Source organism: Podarcis vaucheri (assembly GCF_965113315.1).
Source record: "Podarcis vaucheri genome assembly, chromosome: 16".
Classification (NCBI taxonomy): domain Eukaryota; kingdom Metazoa; phylum Chordata; class Lepidosauria; order Squamata; family Lacertidae; genus Podarcis; species Podarcis vaucheri.
In genome coordinates, this window is record NC_138754.1 from 37,082,603 (window position 1) to 37,103,458 (window position 20,856).

At 48.1% G+C, this 20,856-nt stretch overlaps 1 protein-coding gene across 1 annotated transcript in view; it reads left to right on the plus strand.

Moving 5' to 3' along the window:
• LOC309521518 (transmembrane protein 132D-like) overlaps positions 1-20,856 on the plus strand; it is a 446,397-nt gene that overhangs the window by 102,566 nt on the left and 322,975 nt on the right. Inside the window, exon 2 of the mRNA XM_082204115.1 lies at positions 6,182-7,073. Coding sequence (XP_082060241.1) covers positions 6,182-7,073 — 892 coding nt within the window. The remainder of the gene's footprint in view (positions 1-6,181; positions 7,074-20,856) is intronic.

The window sequence follows — 20,856 nt, forward strand, 5'->3', positions numbered from 1 at the left end:
ACTCAGAGTGGCTGGGGCAACCCAGTCAGATGGGTGGGTTATAAATTGTTGCTTGTTTGTTTGTTGTTGTTGAATAGGGCACCTCTATTTTCACTGGAGAAATGTTGGAGGGTATGGAATCAAAGGAAAGTTCAGCACAGCCCCTGGGAAGAAAAAGCAGAGGCCCACAGCAAGAATAAACACTCCAGGTTTCACTCTAAGCCAGTGCCCCCTGCTTTTTCCTGCTGCACTGCACCTATTTATTGGGGAGAGCTGTAGCTCCGTGCTTAGAGCATCTGCTTTGCCTCAGAAGGTCTCATGTACATTCATCTATTTGGGGGCATAGGTTCAGCCAACTCCTGAGAGATCATTCCCCATACTTGACCTGGGGGTTCCCGAAGTGGGGGTGGCAGTCTTCGTTGATGTTTCGATGCCGGGTGCCATCTTGAATAAAGATGGCAAACCAAAATATGACTTGGGATTGAATTCACCCAATTTTTGGTATGATAGGTGCACACTTGCAAATTGCATTATCCATTTAAAAATCACATTTTTTTGGGGGGGGGGTCTAAAAATATCTGGGCAGCACTAGGTCCTCCCTGCTAGTTCTGAGTAAGCACTTGGATGGGGTTGGCGAGTGACCACAGACAAGAAAATCTTCCTGGGCATCCATGAAATACGTCCGGATTCTGAGAGTTGCATTCTCACCACCCCACTCCACTGCCTTGTGCTGGTATTCCGGAAAGTTTCTCTCGCTCTTTTTATCCATAGTCTGAAGTCTTAGTGCTGTTTTTCATGGGTGAATGGGTGTGTATGTGTGGTTTGCCAAGACTGTATCAGTGAGTTGGGTCTTACCGCAGTCTTTCACAGCTTTTAATTATGCAAGCCTTTAAAACAACCATAAACAGAGCGCAAAGCGATGTCAATGGCGCTGCTGGCGGCACGGAATGAGGGAAGAAGGCGTTGTGAACTTTCAAAGGCCTCCCTCTCTCCTTCTTTGAAATTTGTGCAGATCAATATTTCCCAAAATTCTGACCAAAGGGCCCGTTTTTGTTATGATTGTCTCAGAGTGGTTGAATACTATCATCCTGTGTTCAATACTGTTTGCTCATGCAGACATTTCAGAGAGTGCATGTCCCATAGTTTCCTGCTGAAACCCTGTAACTTTGCACACCGAATGCTCTGAACTACCAGGCCAGGATATGTATAAAGGAATATAGGACATACTGTCCTGTCTCCCCCCCCCCCCCGCTATATGAGCATGCCCACAAGGTGAGTTCCTTGTTGTATTTTCAAACATGGAAAGAGACTTGCTGGGTGGGAATACAGGGCAGCACCTTTTTGTGATAGCACCCTGGTTGTAGCATGCCTTCCCAAAGGAGGTGCAAAGAGCTCCATCTTAGTGTGGATGTTGAAAACATCCTATTTCCACCTGGCTGTTAATATATTCTGGACCTTTTTTATTTTAAGGTTTTAGTTTTAATTCTTGTTCCTTGCTAATCTGAAAATGAGATGGACCCTTCTGCCTTCGCGCCCCTTCCCCCACTCCAATGCACACCACACTCCTTGGAAAAAGGGTGGGGGGTGCAAGAACAATGCAATTATTTAAAAGAATAATAGGGGGAAAAGGAACACAACTTGCGGACCCAAATTTGAAGAATTATCTGTGCAATTGAAACTGTTGGTGTTTGGCGAGTGATGAAATGCTCAATTTGGAGTTTCCACGGGGTACTGGGTTAACTCATTAGCTTGCTTGATTAACGTGCCATCCACAATTGTGCACAACCTTGTCTTTGTTCCACCTCTCTTGCATTAAAAAAAAGGAAAGCAAGCAGTAGGCTGCTGCAACCAGAAAACTAGAAGTGGGAAGTGTATCAAACATTTTGGTGTGGTGTACTTCCAGATTCTGGGCACTCCATTCCCTATCCACCTTTGTTCCCTCTCCCTACTCCCTTAATAGCCAGCATTATGTTCCTACTCATACTCAGTTCTCATTGAGCTATCTTGGGGTTTCCCCATGTTTGGTTCCCCCACCCCACTCGCTTCTGTCAGTATTGGGGCTTCTCCAATGGTGGTTGATGTCCATAGGCAGGAGGCAAGGAGACCGCTAGTAGGTGCAGCCAGAGCCAATGGCATTGGTCTCAACTCTGTCCTCATCTCCCTCTTTTCTGTGTTCTGCAAGGGTGACACTTAAGACAAAGAAGGGGGAAGTGGTAGGCTGTGCCATCTCCTAGAATGGCTGTAAGTCAGGGATAGGTGAAAGGCTGGCTGAGGTTTAGCAGGGAAGTGCCTCATTTGCCCAAATGGGCCAGCCTCCAGTGGGTTTCTCTGGGCCTGCGCACTGGTGGAGGAAGGTGGGTGCAGGAGGGAAACCGCTCCAGGTGTCATCCCTGAGCGAGGGTGACATTCAGTGCTCTGCCCGCCCGTGACTCAGACTCCCACACCTACCACGAGGGGAGCTGCCTCGCCACTTTGCTGGTTCCTTCCTCTCCCCTTCCTGCTTGCCTGCCTCCTTCCCATCCTCTCGCCTGCCTGCCTACCTCCTCCAGCCAGGAGCGTGGCACAGCAGCTCCCCCCTTCCCCTGATGGCTGGCAGTAGGCGCAGGAGTCACAGGCGGGTGGTGCACCATTGCCCTGTGCTCCCAGCTGGAGGAGGCAGGCGAGCAGGAAGGGGAGAGGAAGGAAGCAGAATCAGTGGGTGCGCACGTCGCTATCCCGTGCCTGGGAGGGCACCCTCCGCGCCCCTCAGGAGCGCGCACCCGTGACCTTCAGGAACGCGCCCGCCCTGGGCAACATGGGCATATGCTCCACCACTGGGCCTGCTAATCCCTCCCTGTTGCACGTGGATGGTGCAGCTTTGGCTACATAACCCCTGATAATTGCAGCCTGACCATCAGAAATAGAGTGAATTGAATATTGGGGAGCAGGGCCCTAGCTCACAGAAGAAGAAGAAGAGGACTTTGTTGTTTTTTTTGTTTTTGTTTTTTTAATAATATTTTTTTATTGCTTTTTTTTCCAAGGTCAGAATACATCTTCAATAACACAGCAAAAGCGGTTTTACAGAAAGAAAGAAAAGATTAGATAAAAGAAAAATCACTTTTCAGAATCTTTTTTCATGATCAACTGGACTTCCCCACATCTTCCATCCCCTGCTTTCTTTACAATAAATCTAAACAGCAAATTGATATCTTATTTCATGTGTTTTTGTACTTTCCTCTAATTATATACTCTAGAATTTAAACTTTTCACAGTCATAACTTAATTTCCATCATTTTCATAGAAGAAGAGGACTTTGGATTTGATATCCCGCCTTTCACTCCCTTTCAGGAGTCTCAAAGCGGCTAACATTCTCCTTTCCCTTCCTCCCCCACAACAAACACTCTGTGAGGTGAGTGGGGCTGAGAGACTTCAAAGAAGTGTGACTGGCCCAAGGTCACCCAGCAGCTGCATGTGGAGGAGCGGAGATGTGAACCCGGTTACCCAGATTACGTGACTACTGCTCTTAACCACTACACCACACTGGCTCTCTTTGAATGTGCTTGTTTTTAGATAGGCACTGGTTTTCTCAGTTTTGTTCGGGTTTTATTTTTCTTGTTTCATATGTTTTATCTGCCTCAGTTTCTGCTATTTCCCAGCTTAATTTGGAGACTTATTTCCAGCTTAATTTGGAGACTTTCCAAAATGAATGTGGGAACTGGTGCATGTTCAAGGTTGCTGTTGTGTTTGACTGATGTGCAGAACTGCCCCTGCACATGGGTTAAAACACAAGGCAATAAGGTGTTCCGCCCCCCAATGGGGTTGTCAGTGCATGCTTGTATTTTTGCAATGTGGGGGGTGGGGAAAGGCACACAAGGTCTAAGGAAGGGGTATCCAACATGGTACCCTTCAACTCCCATGCAAGACCATGGAATGATTCAGGGGATACTCCAGAGGTTCAACGGACCCTTTGCATGGAGATAGTGTGCTGTTCCTGCATCTGCCACCAACATAGGTGCACAGGCCCCACTCTGAGAGGCCATCCCCACATGCATGAGTAGTGGAGGCAGGACTAGTTTGCCAGCTCTTTAGATAGGACCAGATGAAGGCCTCTGAAGGATTGGCCATGACGCTGGAGTCAGATTCCTCCTCTTCAGGGGAAGAGGGTGAGGACACTGAAGCAAAAGAGGAAAGGCATGTAAGGGTAGCTTCAGAAATGCTCTCATATGACCCCGTAGGGCCAGTCTCCCCACACCCTGGCCTGAAGTTCTTGCACTGCCTTCCTCTGATTCAAGGGACTCCATGCAGAAGACCTAAGGCGGTCCTGCTCAGCTGCAGTAGCAGATTACTGGAGAAGGCTGGACCATTTAAGTAGAGCATCGTATTACAGCACCAGGTCCTCCCTGCTAGCGTTTAGTAATTCTGAGTAAGCACTTGGATGGGGTTTGCGAGTGACCACAGACAAGAAAACCTTCCTGGGCATCCATGAAATATGTCAGCATTATGAGAGTTGCATTCTCACCCCCCACCCCACTGCTTTGTGCTGGTATTCCGGAATGACCGCTCCCCGCTTAAAATGGGGGGCGCCCTTTGCGTGGGCGCGTGCAGCCCCTAGACCTGGAGCGGCCCCAACAGCATAGGCTTGGCTTTGCCTTCCCTCAGGTGTGATACCTGGAGGTCTCCGCCTACCTCAGTCAGTTGTCCAATCCCACCTGGGGGAAGCGTTGCCAAGGAGACCAGGCCAGGTAGGGGAGGGATTACCTGCCCACACAATAGAGGGAGGATCTTACCTAGGAATCCTCACTTGGCTCCAGAGCTTCTCCCACCCTACCCACCCTCAGTTAATGTCTTATTTTGCAGGTTAACTTTTCTTCACAGGTTTTTTCAGGTTAACTTTTCTTCACAGGTATGCGGGCGCTGCTACGTTAAGGTCGCTGTTAAAGGGCCGGAAAGGAATTTCCCTGCATTGGCAGGTTTCGCCTTTCCCGTAGCAAAACGTCACAACTTTGGCGGTATCAGGCCTTGGGCGGAATCCTTTTGTCCATCTTCCTCTTGCGGCGGCGATACCAGGGTTCCCCGTTAAAGGGGTTTTCTGAAGGGAGGCTTTGGCCGTACACCGAAAGGTTGTCATTGCTCTCCCCTGCGGCGGCGGCGTTACGGGGGCGGCCATCTCTGCTTGAACATATGTTCTCCAGAGCCGGCCCATCCCCCACACACACACTGGATAACCCTGATGCTCCCTAGGTCCCCGGCTGGGGACCAGGGAGGGAGAACGCCCAATGCCTGAGCCAAGGTCTACCCACATTTGAAATTTAATAAAGTTGTGGCCAATTTAATCCCATAGCACGTTGTCTTGAGTCGTTATTCCACATGACGGGGGGACCGTGCAGGATCTGGGGACTCCGCCTGCCCACGCAAAGTTTCTCTCACTCTTTTTATCCATAGTCTGAAGTCTTACAGTTAGGCTGTACTTGCCACCACCTCTACTACTGTATAAGAGTTCATTTTCAGCTTGTTACTTGCTGGATAAGCTTCAGAGCTCTGTACATCAATCCAGCCTAAACCGTGTCCCACCTTGCCTTTTTTTATGCCCTGGGTTGGGCCTTTCCGTGATGCATTACACAGCAGCACAGGATCATCCTGAACCGAGACCACGTTCCTGCTTACATTTGTGAACAAAAGGGTACCTTTTCCACAGGGAAACATTTATCCCACATTCCACCACCTACTGTCTGAAATGTAACGTTCCACTTTTGCCATTTCACCTGTGTGCACTGTGATCACATCAAGCTGTTCTATTCCAGATGGTACCAGAAAGAAGGGGGAAGGAGTGGGTGGCCAGGCAACAGGCTCCATACCCCTTATCAGATCAGCATAAAATGTAGTGGTGGCGGGTTTAAAAGGGGATTAGACTGGTCCCTGTTGGACAATTGATCTGCCAGTGGCTTTTAGCTTTGATAATCCATATTCACAGGTGGTATATCTCTGGTGCACTTCTCAGTTGCTGGTGTGGGACGATCTGCAGAAGAGGGCTGTTGCTTTCATGCCCTGCTTGGGGGCTTCCTGGAGGCCTCTGACTGGCAATTGTGGGAAGTGGGATGTTGAAGCAGATAGACCTTTTGTTCTGATGCCACAGGGCTTTTATGGTGTGTGTTTTTCTGGCCCTTGGAATATTTCCCTTCGATATTAGCTTTCAGGCTTCTAAACTCTCCTTTCCTTTTACCAGTGACGGAAAGCCGGGGGATCCTGGAGAGCATCCAGAGGTTTTCCTTGCTGCCGACATATCTGCCTGTGAGTTACCACATCCACAATGCCGATGTTTCCTTCTTTCTGAAAGAAGCAAACCAGGATATCATGAGGAACTCTAGCCTTCAGTCTCGAGTGGAGTCCTTCCTAGTCTATAAATCCAAGAGGCCTCCGATCCTGAATGCAACATATGGGCCTTTTTCCATTGAGCAGGTGGTTCCCCAGGACCTCTTGTCACCTTCAAATCCATTTGGAGCGACTGCCCCCAAGTTCTCTTTCAACTGGAAGTTGAAGGCGTACATCATGAACAACAAAGTCTACCTAAGCCACCCCAAAGTCCAGATCCTGTTCTATATAGTCGGGAGGGACTGGGATGACTACAGCGTCACTGAAAAGCTGCCATGCTTAAGGGTCTTTGCTTTTCGAGAGACGAGGGAAGTCCGGGGGAGCTGTCGGCTGAAAGGAGATCTGGGGTTGTGTGTGGCTGAGTTGGAACTTCTCCCCAGCTGGTTCAACCCACCAACGGTAGTTGCTGGCCGTAAGAAGCTGCTGAATCAGTCGGAAGGGAGCCCAGTGGAACTTTATTATGCTATCCAACCAGGGGACGAGAAAGCGGATTGCGCTAAGGAGGATCTAAGGAAGAACAATGGGATCAGACCTGGGCGCAATGATATTGATGAATCGGGGCCACCCTTGCAGCGAATTGGGAGTGTTTTCCTCTACCAGACACGAGGTAGCCCTTCCTTAAGCGAAATGTGGTTGGATAGCAACATTGCTATCCAGTATATACCAAAGACTGTCAAGCAAGGGGATGTTTTGACCTTTGTGGTGTCTATTGCTAAAAATTCGACAGAGGACCAGTTCACCTTGAGGTAAGAGCAATCGGTTCTGTATATGTAACTCAGATCAGTTTGTTCTCCCATGTGAATATTATTAACTCTTCCTTAGATGCTCCACTTCTTCCTTTTGCTTTAACACCCACCAAATCTCTTGATACCTGAATCTTACGCATTTTGACGATGCTTTGCTTCAATGTTTACATTTGATAGCAGCATTTAATGTGCAAGGCTGTTTGATAGCTGATGCGCTGTAGCATTTTAGAAGGTGATGGTATAGCAGAATTGGCGGCATTTGAAGGTTGGCAGGCAGTAGTAATTTAGTTTTTGTCTGTATTTGATTGGCGTTGTGCACTGGCAGTATTTGATGGCTGACATACAGTTGTATTTAAGGAAATGGTCATTTTCAAAGTCCCAGTTTCAGTTCTTATATTTGGATTTGGTTGCCAGCCAAACTTGAACGATTTGTTGCTTGCATAGCAAGCGAGAGAGAAGTTTCTGAAGTTTGGGAAAGGGGAAAGGTGTCTCCTTTTCTTCCTTCCCTCCTAAAACCTCTCTATAGAGATGCCGGGAAGGGTTTTTAAAAATTTTATTGTCTGTTTTATATATCTACTTATACAACATCTACACATAAAAGATCACATACAGATTGTTGCAATAAAAACAACACAACACTTATCAATCAGCAATTGCTAAAAACTGGGGGGGGGGGAAACTGTGCGAACAAAAAAGGAATGGCAAGACAAACTGTTAGAGTATATTGTACTGGCTAGATTAACAGAGGCAATTAGAGATCACACTTGACAAGAGTTTCAAAAAGCATGGGGAAAATGCAGAGAATACTTCACAAAACTGTGTCCTAAAATACATACCTGGACTTGTTTCGATTATTGTCTGCAGGAGACTTTGTGGATTTTTAAGTTATAATTAGAAAAATCTCCATAATTATTCATAAAGGAAACAGTTTCTAAGAAGTAAATAAGGAAGCCAGATACAGGATAAAGGAAGTCTTTTATTTGGTTGTTTGTATTGTTGTATTTTATGCTTATTGTATGTTATGTTCATGTTTAATGAGCGTGGATTTGTGTTTTGGGGTGGGTGGGGGTTTATGTTAAGTTGTAAATAAAATTCTAATAAAAAATAAAATAAACAAGAAAAAATAAAAACAACACAACACCTGCCCTTTCCTTAAAAGCAACAGGCCCTAATAGAGAAGAAAGTTACAAAGGGCTGATTGTGGCAAGTTGCTGATTCATGTAGGTTCACCCTATCTGTACTTAAAAACGGTCATAAAAACAGGAAGAAGAAGAAGAAGAAATAAAACAAGAAAATAATAATCATAGTAATCACAGAAAGCTTAACAAGAATGAATGGCATAAAATAATATTTCAAAGTGAAATACAAGGTTCATATTTGTACCAAAGAGACCAAATATTCATGAATGTTGCAAAGTAATCTTATATTTAGTGGAACTAATCAGAAGCTGGGATGGCTTCCGTGGTTCCGGGATGTCCCGGAAGAATCGGGATGGTTGCAGAGTATGAGATTCCAGGCCAAACCAAATCTGTTTGAGGGGTCCAGGTCTTGTTTGGGTCAAGCTCAGACAGCCCTGGATCTCTCTAGGTCAGTTTGAGGGCCCAGAGCTATCTGGGGGCAGGAAAGAGAGGCAGGCACACAAGGCACACGAGAAAGCACACAAAAGAGAGACTTACCTGGTGAAGGTGGGGACTGCCTTTCACTCTGCATCTCTCCTCCTCCCTAGCCAGGCAGAGGGCCTTCTCGGTGGTGGCGCCCTCCCATCAGATGTCAAGGAAATAAACAACTATCTGACTTTTAGAAGACATCTGAAGGCAGCCTTGTTTAGGGAAGTTTTTAGTGTTTGATGTTTTATCGTGTTTTTAATATTCTGATGGGAGCTGCCCAGAGTGGCTGGGGTAATCCAGTCAGGTGGGTGGGGTATAAATAATAAAATGATTATGATTCTTCCTTCCGCCTGAAGGATCCAATACTTCATGGTGCTGCTCCTTTGGCAGCAGATTCCCTTGTGTGCAGGGAAGTTGCTTGTGAAGGCTCGGTACAGTGCAGGATCAGATCCTTTTGCTTAACAGCAGTTAAGCAGCAATATCCAGTCCTATGCTGTGCCAGTCCAGCACCCTCCCTTTCTTAAAGCTTATTTTAATTGCATGTTTCCATGGAAACACAGGGCAGCAAAGGGCAAATCATCCTGATGGTGGGGGCACGGATCAGGGCCATAGAGGAGATTCGGGGTGGGGGTGGGGGCTCCCAACAATGTCCACTAACAAAATGATCCCATGTGTGCCTGTTCAGGAATAAGTCCCATTGAACTCTCTATATTGCAATACAAATCAAACGTAAAACGGTTACTGAAAGTCTCTCGAAAATTTCAATTAGTCGGGAATGCAGCAGTAAAAGTATTGGTGGGTGCTTGGCTGCAGGAGACGATTACACCTATTTTATACAGTGGTACCTCTGGTTGCAAACGGGATCTGTTCCAGAGGCCCATTTGCAACATGAAAAGAGCGCAACCTGAAGCACCGTATCTGCGCAGGTGCGCGGCGTGATTTGGTTCTTGTGCGCATGCATGAAGCGCAATTTAGCTCTTGTGCACATGCGTGAGTGGCGAAACTTGGAAGTAACCCTTTCCGGTACTTCCGGGTCACCGCAGGACGTAACCTGAAAGAACGTAACATGAAGAAAACGTAACATGAGGTATGACTATTGGCTGCACTGGTTACCAGTTTGCTGCAGGACACACTTAAAGGTGCTGGTGATTCCCTTTGAAGTCCTTAATGGGTCAGTTGTGGGTTACTTAAAGGGCTATGTCCTTCTTTGCCATCCTGCCTGCTCCCTAAGATCTGAGAGGGGGAGGCCCGACTCTGCATATCTGAAGGGCTGTCATGCAGAAGCTGGAACAAATGTCTTCTGTGTTGCTCCAGAGCGGGGCAGGACTTGCAGAACAAGTGGGTTGAAATTTCAGGAAAGCTTTGGAAAGTAATTGTACTGAACAGATTACGCTAGCAGGACTGCAAGAAGTTTTGTAAGGAGGATTACTCAAAATATTGCAAGGAAGACTATGAGGAGAATTATTAGTTAATGATAATTAAGAGTAATAGTGAAATTAAGAAATGGCAGTCTAAAATATTGTATAAGATGAAAAGTTATGTTATATGACTGTTGGAAATGATATGTTAAAAGACCAATAAAAATGTATTAAAAGAAAAAAAATATCAGGAAAGCTGGAGGTATTTAAGCCGATCCTGAATGGCCACCTTTCAGGAGTGATGACGGTTTTATTTACTACTTATATGCCAAAATGGCTTCTGAGTGGTTTACTATAAAATCAATCCATAATTAAAATATGCAGATTGCTTAAAATATGCAATGAAACAAACGATAATAAAAAACAGAACAATTTTAAGAATAATGCCCCTAGTTCAGTGCAGGGGAATGCATGCTTAGAAAGGTGTGTCTTTGGGAACCAGCAGAATGGAAGGGGTCTCTTGTATTTTGGCAGGGAGAGGCCCTCCCCCACTTGTGCCACTAGTGAAAAAGCCCAGCCTTGTGTTACTGTAAGCCGATAGCCACCATACTGGTTGTAATACTTACAATCCTGCATTGCCGCCTGGAACAAGGGGTTGGAGTAGTTGATCTCTAGGATATATTCCAACACAGATTTGGTGCACTTTGACTGTGAATGAGGCTAGATTGTTTAGAACACACAAGAGAATCTTCAGGTTGTCCCTTCACCCGCCCCCTTCTATTTTCTACCATGTTGTTGTTACCAGCTCACACTTTGCCTTGTTTTGCTTTAAATGGCCGAACCTGGTAACATAGCTGATGCTGTTTATCATCTGCTGTTATCTCTTTTATTACTGTGTTTTGTTTTGTTTTCAAAAAATGCTTTTTAAATATATATATATGTAAGAAGCCATCCCAAGCACTGTCTTCTACTGTGAAAGGGCAGGTGAGACACGTTCTCAAATCAAACAAACATACAAAAATGCAACGTTGGGCTTTTAAAACATTCTGACTCTTCCAAATTATCACAAGTAAAACATGTATTTACAATAAATTTATTGTACAATAAATATTATTTATCTACAACAAATAATAAATGATAAATAATTACTAAAGAACACACACCAGGGTAGGGCCAAAATGCCATCACAGTGCAAGCAAATACTACATGTAGAAACAACGGGAGATAGTAAAAATAGCAAAAATGCAAAATACAGGCTCTCGTGGTACAGAGGAAAACATCCTAGACAGTTGTCAAAACATTCCAGCCTGTAGCAGTGAAATGAAATCCTACTTCAGGCCTGGAATTAAAAAAAAAAAATGAAATGAAATGGTTTTCACTACTTGCCTTAACTGCACAACCCTATACATGTCAAATTGTGTTCCTTCTAGGTAAGTGTGTAAAAGAGTTCAGCCTAAACCACAGGTGCGCTGTGGTTTGTAACCTTGGAACCTGTTTAATTCTGAAAGAACACATTTGCATCCTGATGACTGAATAAAGAGACAGGCAGGCAGGCTGGTGTTGAACTGGGCCACTTTTATTCAGTGAACATAAGGAGATCAGCAGTGAAGGGGGAAACTAACACCATTTACAACTGCAGCCATTGGGTGACATTTCCCTGCCTGCGGAAACAGAAGAAGAAGAAGAGTTTGGATTTGATATCCCACCTTTCACTCCCTTTAAGGAGTCTCAAAGCAGCTAACATTCTCCTTTCCCTTCCTCCCCCACAACAAACACTCTGTGAGGTGAGTGGGGCTGAGAGACTTCAAAGAAGTGTGACTGGCCCAAGGTCACCTAGCAGCTGCATGTGGAGGAGCGGAGACGCGAACCCGGTTCCCCAGATAACAAGACTACCGCTCTTAACCACTACACCATACTGGCTCTCAGAGGCACTATCCCTTTTCTCAGGCCACACCTTGGAAGTGAGAAGGGAAGAGTTGCTGCCCCACCACTCCCAGGGACCCCAAAGCTCCAGAGGGATGAGTCAGCTTGGCCTCAAATCCCAGAGTTTAGAGAGTGAACCTCAAGGACAGCCAATCCCTTTGAATGGTGCCAAAATGTTGGGAGGCTGTAAGCAACTCCCACAGACCCTTCCCCAGGAATGTACAAAGACAAGGAAAGTTTCTTACCGTCTGCTTTTTATTTGGTATTTACAGAGAGATACTTTGGAACACAGCCTCTTGGATAATGGTGTTGTCCCAAGTGAATCTCCACCCCCCATCTCTCCCACTTCCTCATACATCACTTCTATGGGTGCTGACAAGCACCCTCTGCCTTTGAGCTCTTTGCTCTCCTACTTTCAAGACTCGCCAGGTTCTGGGAGAGAGGAGGTCTGGAATGCTCTAAAGACACTGAGTCCATCAGTTGTCGCCCCCTATTGCTTCCTCTTCCTCCTTCTCCTCTCCCATTATTTCCCAACTTCCCCCCTCATCTGCCTCTGAGCTGTGACCTCCTTCAAACCCTTGCTGTAATTCTGAACTGCCTTCCTCTTCTCTGGAAGGGTTAGGCTGGGGAGGCGATCTCCATCATTCCCCCTCTGCCCAGTCCCTGACATCAAAGAGCACCAGAAGGCTAAAACAAGATGGCTCCCCTTCTCCCACCTGAACTGTCAAATTGACCATACTGAGCCAGGTTGTTAGTTGTGATTCAAGGACCTGCCACCCGCTTGGGGATAAGAAAGAGACATGGACACAGTATATCAGGTTAACAGGCTAAAAAAGGCCACAACTTTATTGATTACAGCATGTGAAAGGTATTGGCTTAGGCATTGGATAAAACAACAGAGCGTTACTCCACCTCCTCAGAGAGGGGTGAGTCTAGCAAGGGTTAACTACCAGTGGGAGGAGCCTGTTGATGCAAATACAACTGCAAGCTCCCCCTGATGTCACCGGGGGTTGTGCCATGGCCCTAGCCACCAGCAAGGGCGTCGGGCAGGATCCACGACCACCAGATTCCTTTAACGGAATACCCATAAAGTTGAGGGGTAGGTGATGACCACACCCTGCCCTCCAATACACAAATATTCCAATGCCTAACCGCCAATACCTAAAAGTTGTGACGATTTGCTACGAGGTAGGCAAAAAACCAAGTGGCTGGTGCCAATTTGCCAGTTGGATAAAAATTCCTAACAGGCCCCTTGGGCCACCAAGGTGACATCCATAGCAATGTCAATAACCAAGCAATGAACTAAAGGGAGGGTGGGTGGGTGATCTGACGAAACCCAGCAGTGGAATGAAAGGGAAGTGCTGCCGCGGCCACATGTGAGCACCTAAACCTTGAGCCTCCACCTGATTGGTTGGCTACCTGGGGCGTGGCGTGGCAGCCAGGCCAGCTGGGCAGAGGCCAGAATGGCTCCCGCTCACAACTCCTCTCCTCTGTAAGGAGGAGATGCTTTGGCGCACCATCCCTTATGGCTGACAGGCTGCAAATGTATCCCCCCCATTGGTACCACTGTGGACCAGAGTTAGAACGGGCTCCTGACCAACTAACAGGAAACATTGTCCTGGGCATCCTTGTTTATGTATGCAGAAATCATATATTTGAAAGCCTCTGCTTGTAATCCAAACCCTGCCTGAGCAGCTGTTTGAAGGAGAAGGCTCCCTTGATTCCTCAGGCTTTGCAGTTTCTTGACACGTCTGAAAAAAATGTGTGTTGGCGAACTCAAAAGAGAAGGTTTTTTCCAAGCATGTAGCAGTGCTTTGTCTCTGGCTATGTTTAAGCAGGGTTTAGTAAGCAGGCATGTATAATAATAATAATAATAATAATCATAATAATAATAATATATTTGTACCCCGCCCATCTGGTTGGGTTTCCCCAGCCACTCTGGGCAGCTTTCAACAAAGATTGTATTTAAATGTGCATGCACCTAATTCACACTTTCTGAATCAACACATTAGCCCAAACACATGCATTCTTTGAGATTCACACTTCCACAAAATTTTGTTGCAATTCTCCAGCCAAGAAATGTGTGTTATGCATAAGCTAGCATAAAGTATGCATGAAAGTTACATAATAGTGAAAACAACATTGAGAATGCATTATATTAGAGAAAATTGCTTTGCAAGAATACTAGATTGGGCAAATTTGCTTATAGACATGTATGTTAGAAGTTTGCTGATGAATCTTCATGAAGAGTTACACACACACACACACACACACACACACACACACACACACACTTGTTGTGGAAATCTTGAGACCTGACCCTAAGATTGGAAGAAGTGACTGAGATAAACTTAATTGACAGATTCAGCCATCCTTAGCAGGCCTAGATGGACCTTTTGTTTTCTAATTCTTCATTGCGATGAGGCTCAGTTTTAGATGGGCTTGTTTGAGTTCAGCAGGAATAAGTGAATGGGGTGGCTACGTGGGAGCAGACAAGAGGAGGGACGCTTTGCACGACGCACTGCTTCAGATGAGCTTCTGCAGCCAATGGCCTGTCACAGGCACGTTCGTAAACCATCAGCGCTCACTCGTGTGTTGTGCGCGTCCCCCTCTCCTCCCCCCGTGACTCCTTCGCCTGGATGTCACTGTTCACCTCCTGACCTGCGCAGCCCATGCATCCCATCTGTTCATGTCCGGATTTCCAGCCCATTGGAGCAAAAGCAATGGTGAAAGCCTTTTTGCCAGCAGCCATTGGCCTTGAATCATCTGCTCGGACAGAGAGTCCTGCCGCCGCTAGAGACAGGCATCTGCAATCTGGTGACTGGGAGTGTATGTGTGTTTGCAAGAGAGAGAGAGAGAGAGAGAGAGAGAGAGAGAGAGAATTTCCTTATGGTTTCTGCAATACGGAGTAGATTTCCCACCCACTTCCCCCCACCCCAGTCTGAGGAACTGCAGGGAGAGTTCGGCATTATTTTTTCATACTCAGAGAAAGTGCTCAATGTGCCCAAAGTGTTGCAGAGTCTCCCTGAATTGTTTCTCTTTACTTATTTAGTGGGAGAGAAGAGGCGGGGTGGGCAAGCTTCAGTCAAAGGGGAGGGTACAGAGAACACAGGAAGAGCACTTTGAGAGCAGATCAAAGGTCTTTTAGCCTTACAGCATCCATTTCACTTATTATTATTATTATTATTATTATTATTATTATTATTAGGCCAGTTTAAGACTAGGCTAGATCCAGTACACAGCTCTGTTGAAAGGATACAGGCTCCCAGGGGGCAAGCAGTCTCTTTTTGCAAATACAGTTGTATCTCGGAAGTCAAACGCCTTGTGAGTTGAATGTTTAGGCTCCCAAACACCACAAACCCGGAAGTGAGTGTTCCAGTTTGTGAACGTTCTTTGGAACCCAAACGTCAGACGCGGCTTCTGTGGCTTCTGATTGGCTGCAGGAGCTTCCTGCAGCCAATTGGAAGCTGCGTCTTGGTTTCTGAATGTTTTGGAAGTTAAACGGACTTCCGGAATGGATTCCGTTTGACTTCTGATATACGATTGTATGGGGTACTTTCCTTGTATGTTCAGATAGGTGTTTGCAGTCCTGCCCTTGATGTGCTTATTGGAGGATTTGCTGCATGGATGAATGCCCACAAATGAGGCGTTGAAGACAAAAGAAGTAGGGAAGGGAGCCGTGGACTCAGAAAGGTTTAAAACCTCTGCCTTATATATTTAAGCCCATCCACTGATCTTCATTCTAGTACAGTGGTACCTCGGGTTACATACGCTTCAGGTTACAGACTCCGCTAACCCAGAAATAGTACCTCGGGTTAAGAACTTTGCTTCAGGGTGAGAACAGAAATCGTGCTCTGGAGGCACGGCAGGAGCAGGAGGCCCCATTAGCTAAAGTGGTGCTTCAGGTTAAGAACAATTTCAGGTTAAGAATGGACCTCTAGAACGAATTAAGTACCTAACCCAAGGTACCACTGTACCCGCCGTTTGAATCTTTGACAAATCAGGCCTGCACCGTCTCTTCCCGTGTGCACATGTCATGCGTGCCATTTTCCTGCTCGATTGCAGGGTGTATAGATGGGGAGAGTGGAACCCGATGAGAAATTGCCTTTAGAGTGGTGGTTCCGGATGTCTGGCCCCTTCGCCACTCACTTCATCAATCTCTGACAGAGAGAAGCTGAAGACTAAGACCTGACAGGCTCCTCTGCTTGAGGGACTGAGTAACTTGCCTGCCTTCCCTTCTTGGTGGGCAGTGGAGGAGTGAGCCTCTTGAAAAGCAGAGACAGCGGCTCTTCACCGAAAGACTCCATTGCGCTAGTCAAAGCAATTTCAGACTTCACTGCTGAGAATGCTCGGAGAAGCTATAGCTGTGACAGATGGGGGAGGGGGCTCCTGAGCGCGCTCACCCCCATCACCATTACCCAGTTAAATGGGAGTTATTAGCTCCTGCACTTAGAAACAAATCTTTTCTCTCTCTCTCTCAGTCACCCTTCCCTGAGGACACCGACAGCTGTGCTTTCACTTCCCAACCATCTCTCAAGTGCATTGGGGTTTTTTTCTATCCCAGTCCACAAAGAAATCTATTTTCTAACCTCCTACAGCTGAATCTAGAGATGAGTTGAATAATGGGACGATTTGCTGATCTTTTGTGGCCTGATGACAAGCTTCTTTGGGAAAGTGTATGCTAGGGCTGCGAATTGACTGCAAGATTGGGTCTGGATCCTGATTCAACGCTTTGTACAATGATCTACAGCAGCCTGAAGCCCTTTAGAGGGTGTCTGATTTAGTTCAGGGTCCAAAGCTGTTTACTTCAGAGGGGTGTGTGAGACAAGGATTTGTGTCTCCTGTCCTCTTCACTACTGGGAAATAACAATGGCTGTACCATAAAAATGGCTTTACCTTCCTTTCAACAGACCTGGACAAACTTTGTAGGCATAGCAGCCCTTCCAGAGTGGATCATCGCCCCCAAGTTATAGGCAAGCAAGAATTTTTTTTGGGGGGGGGTGTATTTTGGGCACCTTTTAAAAGGTGATTGTGAAGAAAGATTCTATAGCTTAAAAAATTATAATATCCGGGTTAAGTGGATGAAATTTGCAGACATGATGGTAGCCCTACCCGAGAGGATGAATCTTGCCAAATTTCATGGATGTCAAACATGGCACTACAATACACAAATGAGAAAATTCAATGGTTTTCTCTGTAGCCTTTACAGTTTTGGGTGGGTAAAGAGGATTCACTCAGTCTCCCCATGTCTCTTATGGGCAACTGATCTGAAAATAGTAGATAGGAAGGTGGCTCCCTGGGTCAGAAACCTGTCGAATTACAGGCAAATACAGTAGCGCCCCGCAAGACGAATGCCTCGCAAGACAAAAAACTCGCTAGACGAAAGGTTTTTTCGTCCGCGATTTGCCTCGCAAGACGAATTCCCCTATGGGCTTGCTTCGCAAGACGAAAGCCCATAGGGAAATCTCCGGGGACCTCTTTTAAATGCTAGCGGTGGGGAGCAAAGCCTTTCCCCCCCCCCCGGCCTTCAGAAGAGGTCCAGGAAGGCTGGCGGGGGCCAAAAGGCTTTGCTCCCCAGCGCCAGCATTTTAAAAGCAGTCTGGGATAGCAGGGAAGCGCTTCCTGCTATCCCAGACGGCTTTTGAAGGCAGGAGAGATCCGCGAAGCCTGGGCGCGCTGCGCGCAGGCTTCGGCATGCCGGCAAGTCTCCGCCAGCAGCGGCAGAGCTGCCGCTGCTGGCAGAGAGATCCGCGAAGCCTGGGCGCGCTGCGCGCAGGCTTCGGCATGCCGGCAAGTCTCCGCCAGCAGCGGCAGAGCTGCCGCTGCTGGCAGAGAGATGCGCGAAGCCTGGGCGCGCTGCGCGCAGGCTTCGGCATGCCGGCAAGTCTCCGCCAGCAGCGGCAGAGCTGCCGCTGCTGGCAGAGAGATCCGCGAAGCCTGGGCGCGCTGCGCACAGGCTTCGGCATGCCGGCAAGTCTCCGCCAGCAGCGGCAGAGCTGCCGCTGCTGGCAGAGAGATGCGCGAAGCCTGGGCGCGCTGCGCGCAGGCTTCGGCATGCCGGCAAGTCTCCGCCAGCAGCGGCAGAGCTGCCGCTGCTGGCAGAGAGATGCGCGAAGCCTGGGCGCGCTGCGCGCAGGCTTCGGCATGCCGGCAAGTCTCCGCCAGCAGCGGCAGAGCTGCCGCTGCTGGCAGAGAGATCCGCGAAGCCTGGGCCGGACAGCTTTTGAAGGCAGGCGGGGGGAGCAAAGACTTTCGCCCCCGCCAGCCTTCAGAAGAGGTCCAGGACCTGTTCCGATGTGGGGAGGGGGGGGCGGGACACCTGGCCCCGCCGCCCCACTTCGGAAAGCTCTTCCGAAGTGGGGAGGGGGGTCGGGGACACCTGGCCCCGCCGCCCCACTTCGGAAAGCTGTTCCGAAGTGGGGCGGGGGGGCGGGGACACATGGCCCCGCCGCCCCACTTCGGAAAGCTCTTCCGAAGTGGGGAGGGGGGTCGGGGACACCTGGCCCCGCCGCCCCACTTCGGAAAGCTCTTCCGAAGTGGGGAGGGGGGGCGGGGACACCTGGCCCCGCCGCCCCACTTCGGAAAGCTGTTCCGAAGTGGGGCGGGGGGCGGGGACACCTGGCCCCGCCGCCCCACTTCGGAAAGCTCTTCCGAAGTGGGGAGGGGGGTCGGGGACACCTGGCCCCGCCGCCCCACTTCGGAAAGCTCTTCCGAAGTGGGGAGGGGGGTCGGGGACACCTGGCCCCACCGCCCCACTTCGGAAAGCTCTTCCGAAGTGGGGAGGGGGGTCGGGGACACCTGGCCCCGCCGCCCCACTTCGGAAAGCTCTTCCGAAGTGGGGAGGGGGGTCGGGGACACCTGGCCCCGCCGCCCCACTTCGGAAAGCTCTTCCGAAGTGGGGAGGGGGGTCGGGGACACCTGGCCCCGCCGCCCCACTTCGGAAAGCTGTTCCGAAGTGGGGCGGGGGGCGGGAACACCTTCTGAAGGCGGGCAGGGGGCGAAAGTCTTTGTCCCCCCTGCCTGCCTTCCCAGGGGCTTTTAAATCGCCCCGGACAGCGGAGAAGTCCTCCGCTGTCCGGAGCGATTTTAAAATGCCGCCCGCCAGCATTTTAAGATAGCCCCGCACAGCTGAGAAGTCCTCCGCTGTCCCAGGGTTTTTTAAAATGCTGGGGGTGGGAAGAAAAGCCCTTGTCCCCCCCCCAGCCTTGAGAAGAGGTCCGGGGACAGACTGTCCCCGGACCTGGTCTGAAGGTGGTTTCCCTAGGAACGCATTAATTGATTTTCAATGCATTCCTATGGGAAACCGTGCATCGCAAGACGAAAAAACCGCAAGACGAAGAGAATTGCGGAACGAATTAATTTCGTCTTGCGAGGCACCACTGTAGCTCCTACATTTTGGTTTGCTTTTTGTGCTATAAGCCCTTAAAGTTGTTTGGGGGTAGGGGGCACATGGATTGGAGAGTTTGGGTAAAATAATTCCTTCTGATTGTAAGCGTGACCTGTCAGTCAGAACATATCTCTTTCTCTCCCTAGGCTGGTGTTTCATCTAATTCCTTCCCCCCACACTGGCATTTTCCTTCTGTGGTAAACAGACATAGGCAAACTCAGCCCTCCAGATGTTTTGGGACTACAACTCCCATCATCCCTAGCTAACAGGACCAGTGGTCAGGGATGATGGGAGTTGTAGTCCCAAAACATCTGGAGGGCCAAGTTTGCCTATGCCTGGTGGTAAAGTTACAGACATTAGTTTTGCTTTTAGAAACACTTGTGTATAGCATTTCTTTTGCCATCCAAATTGCTGGTGTGCTACGAGGTGCTTCAGGAAAGCCTTGCTTTGACTCATCCTGCCTTATATACTTCCCACTTCACCTTCAAAAAGTCCAAAATCCTTCCAAAGTGCCTTGATTTGGAACTCACCCAAGGCATGCACCCATGCACCCATAACTGATACTAATGATTGATTCTAGGGCCATAGCCAAAAGTGGCCACAATGAAACAGGAAGGAGTTATTAGTGTGCTCAAGGGAGCCCAAAGGTTAGCACATGTACAAGAAATCTCCCGGGGGGGGGGAATCATAAGTATATAGAAATATTCCACAGGGAGTGAGAAATTGACTCTGCCAGTGTACCTGCCCTGCCCTGCCCTGGGAATGCAAAATCTGCCAGGAGACTCCATGAAGCTTCTGTGCCCGTTGTATATCCCTCCCCATACTTTCAGTTGCTGTTAGTAGCACATTGATAGCTTGAGAGAAGAAAAAAAACCAATCAATTCCATTGAAATTCACAACACCTTCCATAGCAGATCACCCGGGGATGGCTTCTACTCACCGCAGGTGATTACACTGTTTACCAGCTTGCATCAGGACCTTCCTATGTCCAGCTTCCACAATCTGTGTGGCCTAGAAATGGCTCTGCAGAGCCTTCACCAGGGACTGTGCCCCCAATTACTATTTGAAGCTATGCCCTCTCCACCGCCCTGTTCCCAATTACTTTTCTAGTGCCGAAATCCCAGAAGCACAGTAAAGGAACATCATGCGATGAAATAATTGCCAAGTGCTTGGCAGGTGATCAGTAGAGACATTAGCAGGGAAAATGTGGGCAAGTAGCCAAGGCATTATGATAGATCGCTCTTTTGCCCAGTATTTAATTGCTGTCCCTGTTTAACTTAATAAATTAGGAGGACTACCTCACATTCTGAATAATGGAGAAAGAAAGCTGACAAATGAAGACTGAATACTCCTTGACTTGGACATGTAGAACTGTAGCGGTTGGTTGGAGCGCAAGATGCTTCAACAAAGATCTAGCTGGCCCTGGTTGGGGAAGGCGCCTGAGAGTGAATGCCATGCTGTCATGTCAGCATCTTTGCTGTAAAATCTCTATGGCTAACTATTTCTTT